Source organism: Bubalus kerabau, chromosome 1, assembly GCF_029407905.1.
Source record: "Bubalus kerabau isolate K-KA32 ecotype Philippines breed swamp buffalo chromosome 1, PCC_UOA_SB_1v2, whole genome shotgun sequence".
In the NCBI taxonomy this organism is placed as follows: Eukaryota; Metazoa; Chordata; class Mammalia; order Artiodactyla; family Bovidae; genus Bubalus; species Bubalus kerabau.
In genome coordinates, this window is record NC_073624.1 from 183,463,063 (window position 1) to 183,472,965 (window position 9,903).

At 54.2% G+C, this 9,903-nt stretch overlaps 2 protein-coding genes across 4 annotated transcripts; both read right to left on the minus strand.

Moving 5' to 3' along the window:
* Window positions 1-1,833: 1,833 nt before the first annotated feature.
* Window positions 1,834-4,959, minus strand: ZGLP1 (zinc finger GATA like protein 1). 2 transcript variants are annotated; one of them, XM_055544445.1, is made up of 6 exons: window positions 4,789-4,959; window positions 4,170-4,541; window positions 2,909-2,997; window positions 2,442-2,535; window positions 2,151-2,276; window positions 1,834-2,013 (listed from the first exon to the last, which is right to left on the minus strand). In XM_055544445.1, the coding sequence occupies exons 1-6, from the start codon at window positions 4,923-4,925 to the stop codon at window positions 1,953-1,955; spliced, it is 879 nt and encodes a 292-aa protein (XP_055400420.1). In that variant the 5' UTR covers window positions 4,926-4,959; the 3' UTR covers window positions 1,834-1,952. The 2 variants fall into 2 exon arrangements, with proteins under 2 accessions (XP_055400420.1, XP_055400410.1); XM_055544435.1 differs by having other exon boundaries at window positions 1,834-2,074; window positions 4,789-4,957.
* Window positions 4,960-5,424: 465 nt separating this feature from the next.
* On the minus strand, window positions 5,425-9,731 carry FDX2 (ferredoxin 2). 2 transcript variants are annotated; one of them, XM_055544468.1, is made up of 6 exons: window positions 9,542-9,731; window positions 9,400-9,454; window positions 9,146-9,188; window positions 8,297-8,342; window positions 6,049-6,136; window positions 5,425-5,857 (listed from the first exon to the last, which is right to left on the minus strand). In XM_055544468.1, the coding sequence occupies exons 1-6, from the start codon at window positions 9,693-9,695 to the stop codon at window positions 5,701-5,703; spliced, it is 543 nt and encodes a 180-aa protein (XP_055400443.1). In that variant the 5' UTR covers window positions 9,696-9,731; the 3' UTR covers window positions 5,425-5,700. The 2 variants fall into 2 exon arrangements, with proteins under 2 accessions (XP_055400443.1, XP_055400434.1); XM_055544459.1 differs by lacking the exon at window positions 8,297-8,342 and having other exon boundaries at window positions 9,082-9,188; window positions 9,542-9,727.
* Between the last annotated feature and the right edge of the window lie 172 nt (window positions 9,732-9,903).

The window sequence follows — 9,903 nt, forward strand, 5'->3', positions numbered from 1 at the left end:
TGGGATCTAGTTTCCTGATTAAGGATCAAACTCAGGCCCCCTGCATTGGAAGCGCAGAGTCTTATTCACTGGACCACCAGGAAGTTCCACTTTATTTTTCTCTGTAGCATGATCACTACTTGACATTCTATTAGTCCTCACTGAATATCTGCTTACTATTATTCTAGAATATTGGCTTTGCTAGAGCAGGGATCCTTGTTCTATTCCCAACTGAGTGCCCCATGGCGGCCTGGCACACAATACTTTCTCCATAAACACTGACTTAGTGGATACGACTTGGTGGATACAAACAGCCAGGGATTTGGAGACACACAATCTGAGATCCTTGTGCGCTGTATCTATCCCTCAAGAGCTTCTCCATGCTGGGCACTGGTGGTGGGGTGGGGAACTCATGGTCAAGAACACAGAGGTGGTGAGCTTGGATCTCTGAAGTCATGGTCCAGTAGGGGAGATGAATGTGAATGAAACAACCCTGGACCAGTACAGAAGTGAAACATTTAATCAAAATTTTTAATTATTTTTGGCCACACCACGTGGCTTGTGGGATCTTTGTTCCCCAGCCAGGGATTGAACCTGCACCCCCTGAAGTGGAAGCACAGAGTCCTAACCACTGGACTGCCAGGGAAGTCCTGAGGTGAAGCTTCTGAACCTCTTAGAATCTCCACAGGTTCTAAGAGGGAGATGCGTTCTAAGAAGCTGAACTAGAGCCTAATGTGGGGTGGGAGGGGTGTCCATTTTAGGCTGGATGCTCAAGGAAGGCTTCTCTGAAGATGTGGTGTCCGAGCAGAGCACCCTCCCCCCTCACCCCGCAAAGGATAAGGTAGCAGCTACAGGAGAGGTGCGGGAGGGCATGCTGAGCCCAGGGAAGGCAGGATGGGGTGAGTCAGGGATCTGAGGGCTGAGCCATCTGGCCCTAGGCCTTCTCCACAGGCTCAGTCAGGAGAGACAAAGGGGGTCTCAGAGGGGCTTATCTTCCCTCTGAGGCCAAGCGGGCCTCACTCACACCCCCACAGCAGGGACCATCCCGCCCATCCTTGACACTCCCCGCCCTCCGCCCCTCCTTCCGAGTAGTGGTGGCCTGTATATCCTAGCGACAGGGGCAGAGCTCCATGTCTCTCCCATGTGGCTTTTGGCTTCAGGCTGGGGACACCCTTTGGTGGGGTCAGAGAGAACATGAAAGGGGGAAGGGGAACACAGGTGTGCGGAAGGAGGGGGAAGGGGACACTCTGCAGGCCGTGGTGGGGCTGCAAGATGAAGGGCCCAGTGTGTCCGTGTGCCGTCGATGTGTCTTTTGTGTGTGTCTGTATTGCGCGTGTGTCCTGTGTCTATCAACATATGTGCCTCATGTGTGTCGTTCTGTCCTGTGTGTGGTCTGTGTCTGATGAGCGACAGCACGCGTGTGTCTGCTGATGTATCTCCTCTGTGTTTTCATGTACCTGCCAGCCTGTGTGTCTGTCTTGGGTCTTTAAAAAAAAATTGTTTTTTTTAAAGTTTTGGTTGCACTGCATAGCATGCAGGATCTTAGTTCCCTGGCCAGGGACTGAACCCTTGTCTCCTGCATGGGGAGCATGGCGTTTTAACCACTGGACTGCCAGGGAAGTCCTTGTGTCTGTCTTTCTGAATGTGCTGCCTCTGCATGTGCTGGCAGTTGCCCTCTACGGGATGTTGTAACGAAGGTGACTCATTGTCTTGTGGGGCAGAAGGCTGGTAGCTGTTTAGAGGACTGTGTGTGTGCCTCGGAAAACCCGGCGAAAAAACCCCTCCCCACATTCCTGGGCCAGGGGAGAGGCAGGTGAGGGCGCGCAAGGTGGGATCCCAAAGTTACAGTGCCCCTTCTGAACAGATCTATTCTTTATTGTCACTTCTATTAACAACATGAGTGTCATCGCTGACAGCGCTTCCTGAGCGGGGTGCTCAGCCAAGCCTGATTGAAGCAGGAGCCAAAGAGGGGACTAGTGACCCCCCAACCAGGAGCTCTGGGGCCTTGAGGCCTGGGTCTTCCATCTGAGGTCTCTGGATGGGGAGGGCGTGGAGAGGAGGTAGGCTGGACCCCTCAAGACTCAGGCTCTTCCCCCTAGGAGGAATTCAGCCCATTTTCCCCCTGGAGAAACTGAGGCAGGCCAGGCTTGGCTGGGTGAGGAAGGGCTTACCCTTCCTGAGCTGAGGCTGGGTGGGGGCCCAGGGACACCCCACATCTGCCACATAGCTTCTTGGGCTGCACATTTTTCCTGGGCACCAGCCAGCAGCTAGAACACCGGGTGCCATATTTCTTGTACCTGGGATGGGGGTGCAAGAAATCGACATTCAGCAGGCAGGGGGAGCCCAGAAACCGCCACGAGGGAGGCACGTTCCCAGAGGTGGGTGTTTTCCCAATACCCCATGCTGGCTAAGCACGGACTCAAGTGAGGCCCCCACCCCCAACCCCTCTCCATTTTGAGGACCTGATGCCACAAGCGTTGCAGAGAGGGGTACCATCCTCAGCATCTCTCCATAAAGGGGTCCTCTCGGTCCTACAGGAAGCACAGCGGCGGGGTGCTGAAAGGGCAGAGGTCAAAGGGCGGGGTCAGAGGCCAGGAGCCTGAGCTCAGGAGACCTGTGTAGGATGGGCCTTTTGTATATATGTGGGTGGGAGGGGGCTCTCTATGAAGGCCCTCCCCCCCCCCCACTCCCAGCCAGCCCCAGATCTAAGACAGAGGGAAAGCCAGGAAGGGAGACAGATGACAAAGCTCAGCAGAGGAGGAAGCTGGGGGTGGGGGTGACTCAGCTTGAGTGGATGGGGGATGCTGGGACTCCTCCTGGATGGGTCTAAATAGGGAAGCAGGATGGGGAGAAAGATAAGGAAGAAAAGAAAATGCTGCCCCCTGCACCTTTCCCCAGTATTTATAGCTCTTAAGTCTCCAGGACTCACCCAGGGCCTCGCTGCCTCCCGGGTTGGCCTCTGGGCCTCTGGCAGGGCCTGGAGTGGGAGGCCCTGGAGAGCGGCTGCTGCAGGCCAGGCTGGGGAGTAGACAGGGCATTAGCACAGAGGGTCTGGATCCTGCCCCAGACAGCCCCCAAATTAAGATTTTAAAATAATATTTATTTATTTAGTTTTACACCGCGGCTTGTGGGATCTTAATTCCCCAACCAGGATAGAACCCACGCCTTCAGCAATGAAAGCTCGGAGTTTTAGCCACAAGACTGCCAGGGAATTCCCCCAAATGAAGATTTACTATCAAGGCATCTAGCACTGCTCCCCTCTCCCCTGACCAAGGGGGCATCTGATGCCTGAAAGGCCTGCCCTTGCCCTTCATGAGTAATCATAATCATTAGAGGAGACAGTAAGCCTATGGCCAGCTTTGCCAGGTTGAAAACTCAATTCTCCCATGTCCTTGCTGTGTGACAAAGGGTTCCATCCTCTGTGCCTCAGTTTCTGCATCTCTAAAGTGGGCTTCACAAGGCCTCAGTGAGCCCATACACACCAAGTGCTGTTACCTCTATGGCTGGTGTCATGTCTGACAAATAGTAGCTATTATCATTGCAGGAAAAACTAACAGAAGCAGCAGCCCCCAGGTATGGTGAGGCCATTTCACTAGGAGACTCTGGCTCAGTCCTGGATTTGACTGGCTCATAGCAGAAAGGACAGGAATAGGCATCAGCCTGAGGTCTCATTCAGAGATGAGGCTGTTTGGACTTCCCTGGCAGGCCAGTGGTTAAAACTCTGCACACCCAATGCAGGGGGGTGAGTGTTCCACCCCTGCTCAGGGAACTAAGATCCCACAGGCCAAAAAAAGTTTTTTAAAAATATAAATAAATAAAGGAAAAAGGCAGTTACAGAGATGAGGCCATTTGTAATGCAGGGCTGGGGTGGTAGTCCATAAGCAAATGCCTGGGAGCACCTCCCTACCCCCCAGCACTATTATTATTGTTTAGTTGCTGAGTCGTCTCTCCGACTCTTCTTGACCCCATGGACTGTAGCCTGCCAGACTCCTCTATCCAAGGAATTTCCCAGGCAAAATAATACTGGAGCAGGTTGCTATTTCCTTCTCCAGAGGATCTTCCCCACCCAGGGATCAAACCCGCATCTCCTACATTGGCAGGTGGATTCTTTACCACTGAGCCGCTAGGGAAGGCCCACTGATATTGTTATTACTTGCAGAAAGGGTGCCCGTGCCCAGGCCAGCTCCTACCTGTAACTGGGTATAATCTGTAGGCTGGAATCCGGCTTTATCTGAAACTTCAGGGTCACCCCCTCAAAGAGAGGGTCCACTTTTTCGGCACCCCGCTGGGGGTTTGACTGCTTCCGGGGCCTCCTCTGTGGCTGGGCTGGAGAAGTCAGGGGAGCCCGTGGGGGCCCCAGGTTGGGGCTCTGCTGGCTGACTGGGGTCAGCATGTTCTTGTCATCCTTGGCCTGAGGTAGGGGTCCCAGGGTCTCCAGGGCCTTCGGCTCCCAGTAGGGCCCCAGGGCCTGGGTGTCCCAGGGGGTCTGGGCCAGCTCCTCTGCTGTCTCTTGGAAGAAGCGCAGGGCGGTGACCGAGTCTTGGTGTGCAGGCCAGAAGGACCTGGGGACAATGGCCGGTGTGGTCAACCCCCTTCCGTGGGCAGCAACTACGAGGGTCCCCAAGACACGGAGCAAGAACTGCACAGTCTCTGACCCCCATATGACCCCCCAATATCCCTGGGGATCAGGATCTCGTCCTTGCAAGTACCAGTAACTAACATTTTGACCCCTGAGTAACCCTAGGAACCAGAGATCATGACCCATTGACCACTGGGCCAGGTGGGGGGAAGGGCTGCTCGTGTACGCACCTGCCACTGGGTCTGAGGCATGCTGGGGTCCTTGGTGCCTGCCGGATCGGGGGTTCCGGGGGCGGCTCGGGGTTCAGGCAGGGCGGCGCTAGCAGCTCTCGCAGCATGGCGAAGTCCGGGGCTGGCTCGGCCTCCATTGCTTCCTAGCCCAGCCCCCCTTCCCAAATCTCGCCTGGCCCCGCCCACGCCGGGCCCACTTGATGAGCCCCACCTGCGTGGGGGGGCTCGCTTCTGGCCGAGGGTGCAAGGGGCTCCACCTGGGGGGGGAAGGGGAGCGGAGCCAGTAGGATTGGGCGCCTCTAGCGGGTGATGTTGGGCACGGGCTTCCAAGACTCCACCCTCAGGCCCGCCTGGGTCCCTCTCTCCTTTCCGACTCTGCTCAGACTATGTGATTACCCCTTGTGGCCAAGGGCGGCCTGGAGCCCTCCAAATCCCTCCGCGACGGCGGGGCGGGGCCTTGCCATGCTGATCCTCTGGCTCGCGGAACCTCGCCTTCGGACCTCTCTGCCTCAGTTTCCCGCTGGCCCATCACCGCCGTGGTAGGGGAAAGCTGGGGAGGTCTGGCAGATGCAGCTGTAGACCCCAGAGCCTGCACCCCACCCCCACCAACCCCAAGGACGCTCAAGATGCCAGATATCTGTGAGACAGTTTTATTATCGCTCCAATTAGATTCCACCCCTATCCACACCCCCATTCTCATGAGCTTAGTTGAGGCAGCCCCATTAGGGGCCGGGCCCCACCAGAGCTGGGACATGGGATCTCTCTGAAGCCAGGGTTTTGACTTTCTGGGTGCTTCCGCCATCTCTCTCCGATCTGTCCGCGCTCTGGGCTGGGCTGGGCTGGCATCTTGGCTATGTTCTTCCAGTCCTGGCCCTGGGGCCATCAGCGTCTGGGACCGTCCAGCTGCCCGTGTCAGTGGGGCTTGGGGACGTGGCCATCCACATAGAAGTTCCTGGTGATCTTGGGCAGGGTGAATTCGGCCCCTTCCAGCTCAGGCGTCAGCACGATCTGGCAGCCCAGCCGGGAGTTCTCTTGGAGGAGAGGGGCCATATCCAGCATGTCGTCCTCCCTGGAGTAAAGGGCAGCAGCAGTTGTTAATGGATCCAGGGGTAGGGGCCAGAAGGGAAGCTCTCCCGCCAGCAGCTGGAGGGGAGAGAAAAGCCAGGGCTGCCCTCTGCTATGGCCTGGGCGGATCCTGGAATGCCAAGGCTCAGCAACCAAGCCTTGCAGCTCAGGGCTGGGAGGGGCCACCCTGCTCACCTCTCATCAGGAGGCGGCAGAAGGTCCAGGTGGTCTTCACTCACATACACGTGGCAGGTGGAGCACGCCAAGGAAGCTTCGCAGGCCCCTGGGGGTGGCAAGTGAGGGACCGTTGGTGAGGGACCGTGCTTGGGCAAGCACCATTCAGAGAAGGGCTTAAAAAAAAAAAATCCCTTTGTTTCTTATTTTTTGGGGGGTGGGGTGGGGAGCCACACCCTGAGGCTTGTGGGATCTTAGTTCCTGATCAGCGATCAAACCCAGGTCTATGGCAATGAAAACAACTGGACCACGAAGGAATCCGGTGAATCTCTCTTTCACCATGTGACTCTCATTTCTCCCTCCCAGGCCTGCAGGCCCACTCTGTGCATCCTCCACCCTGTCACTGACTTGGCTGACTGTTGCTGATCTGCACACAGGTTTTACAAACGGACTTCAGGGTTTCCCCCAAACTCTCCAGAAGGCTGATGACCAGGCTGGGCACCTGGCACCATTAATGAGCATGGACTGGACTTCAGTGTAGCTGAGAGGAGACAGGCCAGACAGGTTCCCTGTAGCCTGTGAACGCTTGCTGTGACCCTGCCACTTTGCTGGGCTGCCCTGATGCTCCTGAAGGAGGGACCGACTCACTCAGCATCTAGTGCTGCAGCAGGAGAAGGGATCAGGAAATAAAGGGGTGAATGGTACAGAGTCGAGGGTTTCCTGCTTGCCCCGGACACATTCCCAAGCTTCTGACTGAGCACTGGGCTTCCGGATAATGTCCTCTTCCAAACGGTTTTCATAGCTAGAATAAAATCCAAACTCGTCACCTCAGCCCTTGAGATTCTCCCACCTCACTGCACTCAGCCCCTTCAGCCACCCCAGCCCCCTCGCTCAATTCCTCCATGCCAAGCTCAGCCCCTACCACAGGACCTCTGCCCTTGGCCTACTCTTGATCTGGAATGCTCTTCTCTCCAGTCTTTCCATAGCTAGGCCTTTTTGTCTTGGGGCACTACTCAGTTGTCCTCCAAGTTCCCATCTCCTATTTCTTGTCCTTCCCCCAGCTCTTGTTATCCCTTTAAAAATTTCTGGACAGCATTTATCATAATCTGAAGTTACCACCATCATTTCTGGGTTTCCCTGTGCTCTGTCAACCTGCCTCTTCTCTCTGCATTCAGCACTGAGCCTGGGAGGTTGTAGATGCCTCGAGAGATACTTGTTCTAAGTAAACAGGACAGAATTCTTTCTCTTCCAGACAGGTCGGACCATGAGGGTGGAGCTACAAGACAGCTTTCTGACCCAGCAGACCTCCCCCGTGGGCTGCAGTGACTAAGTCGCCCACCTTCCCTGTCTGGAGAAGAAACAGTCTGGGCCTTGAAACTCAAGTCATCCCCAGGTGTCTTTCTCAGCCCTCTCTCCCAGCTTGTTAACATCCTCACCACATGAGACAGAGATAACCTAGTACAATCATTCCAACTACTCACTGCACACCAACCACGTGCCAGGTATTACACACCGTACACATGAAATCTGCTTAATCCTCACAGCAACCCGGTGAGATAGGAACTAAATTATCCTACTTTATAGACGAGGAGGCTGAAAGATGATAAGTAACTTGCTCAGGATCACACAGTTGGCAACAGAAAAATCTGAACACAGGCCACGTGCCTTGAAAACCCATGTTCTAATCTTTGTCATGAACTGCCAGCCAATGGATTCCAGAACAGAACTTAAGGTAGGTCTGCCAGGACTGCCCCCAATTCTCCCTTCTCCCCCAACTGCTGTCTAATGATTAAATCAGCTCCTTATTATATACACCGGGGCTTCTCAGGTGGTGCAGTGGTAAAGAATCCGCCTGCCAATGCAGGAGACGCAAGAGACGTGGGTTTGATCCCTGGGTCAGGAAAATCCTCTGGAGTAGGAAATGGCAACCCACTCCAGTATTCTTGCCTGCAAAATTCCATGGATAGAGGAGTCCATGGGGTTGCAAAGAGTCCAACACAACTGAGCATGTACTCATGCCATGTATACATACATACACCCAACACTATACACTTTTTAAAAGACCACTCTCCCAGTTGCTCATGATATAATTATATGTTTATGCATGGGATTATTGTCCCTATTAGGTTAAACTGGTGTGAAATGACAAGGGCCTTATCTGCTTTTTTACATTGCTACCTGGCACACAGTATGTGTTCAATATTCACAGAAGAGTAGCACAGATTAGTGGCTAAGATAGGCTGGGTTTGAATCTAGTTTTGCCACTTACTTGACCTTGGACCAGGTCTGCTCAACCTGGGGCTCAGTTTCCTCACCTATAAAACAGGATAACATTCTCTCCTATTGCATAATGTTGTCATAAAATAGATTCAATCAGTCAAAATGTGGTAAGGGGCTTAAAGTAACATCTGCTATTATTATCTTTCCTTTAACAAATACTGATTTAATACCTGTTTCATCTAAATACCATGACAGGCAACAGATAAGTGTGAACAAGGCAAACACGGTTTCTGATCTCATTTTGAGGAGAAATGACAAAGAAGGAAACCAAACAATGAGAAGTGCGATGCAGACAATACTGCACACTGATATGAATAGAGCTATTGGGTCATGGGGACTGCGGTTGGGCTGAGAGGGATAAGACTGTCAGGAAGATGACATTTACATCAAGACCTGAAGGGTGAGGAGCCAGAAGGTCTGGTGGGAAAGCACTTTCGATGGAACACCAAATGCGAAGGCCCTGAGGCAGGCATGAACTTGGCTATTTGAGGAACAGCAAGCAAGTCAGTGTGGCTAGAAGAGAGGGAGGAAAAAGGAAGAAAATACAAGCTCCTGGTGGGCAGGAGTTTTAGGAACCTCTACTAAATGCTCAATAAATAACTGCTGAATGAATAAAGATTAAGAGAGCAGGGGATGAGATCCTGTTGAGGAGTCTGAAGTTAACCATGTTGGGTGGGAAGCCGTGCAAGATTAGGTAGTGGAGAATCCTATCTGACTTGTTTTTTTTAAACGAATGAATAAAGATATCTCCAATTCCCTATCCCCGTCTCCCACCTTCCAGATCCAAACCATGGCGCTGGGCCAGGTGGAGAACATTATCCCCGACTCTGCCGCTCACCGGAATCCGTTGGCCTGACCGGTCCACGAACACCACGTTCACCCTGGGGACAGATGAGAGTGCAGATGCCTCAACTGGATGATGGGAGCAGGGGCCAGGTGGAATATAGGGTTAGGAACTCATGTTTGGGGTTTGACGGGACATGGAAATAGGGTGATGCAGAAGGGGGGACACAGGGATAAGGCTGTACGGCAACGTGGGGACCGGAGGAACCCCGTTTTATTATTAACGGGGGACTTGGCTCCCACACTCACACGTCCCCGGGCCGCTCGGGGCCGCTGGCTTCTTCCTCCCCCGCCGGGCGCGAGCCTGGAAAACACGGTTGGGTGAGCTGCCGTGCCGGGCACAGCTGGCGTACGATGGGTTAACGACGCCCGCCCGAGACTCCCCAGGTACCTGTCGCCCGGAATTTCCTGGCTATCGCTGGCGCCGCCGCCTCCCCGGACCCCCAAAAGCCTCCAGGTCGGCTCCACCAGGCACCCCTGGCAGCCCGCAGCAGGAACCCAGCATTCACACCTCCCCAGGCCACGGAGGAGGCCATGACAGGCATCACGTGACCAGGGACTAAGCATGCGCCTTGGTGCGTTTAGAAGCGACGGCCCTGTAAATACTCGAATACAAGCGCCTTTTTTTTTTTTTTTTTTTTTTTGGCGTCGCTGCACGGTAAGGAGGCAAGTCCAGGGGAGGCTGCCAAACTGGGGGCGCAGTGCGCAGGCTCGGATGAGTCAAGACCTGCAGGGCTATCCCAGACATCCCAC

Bases quoted from the DNA above. Each gene is read 5' to 3' on its own strand.
- ZGLP1 (XM_055544435.1), bottom strand. From the start codon at position 4,925: ATGGAGGCCGAGCCAGCCCCGGACTTCGCCATGCTGCGAGAGCTGCTA. The intron at 4,542-4,788 runs GTGCGTACACGA...CATTGTCCCCAG, and splicing joins TGCCTCAGACCCAGTGGCAG to GTCCTTCTGGCCTGCACACC. The intron at 2,277-2,441 runs GTCCTCAAAATG...CCCCCATCCCAG, and splicing joins TGCAACGCTTGTGGCATCAG to GTACAAGAAATATGGCACCC.
- FDX2 (XM_055544459.1), bottom strand. From the start codon at position 9,695: ATGCCTGTCATGGCCTCCTCCGTGGCCTGGGGAGGTGTGAATGCTGGG. The intron at 9,189-9,399 runs GTGAGTGTGGGA...ATCTGTCCCCAG, and splicing joins CCCGAGCGGCCCGGGGACGT to GGTGAACGTGGTGTTCGTGG. The intron at 5,858-6,048 runs GTGAGCAGGGTG...CCTTTACTCCAG, and splicing joins CTGCCGCCTCCTGATGAGAG to GGAGGACGACATGCTGGATA.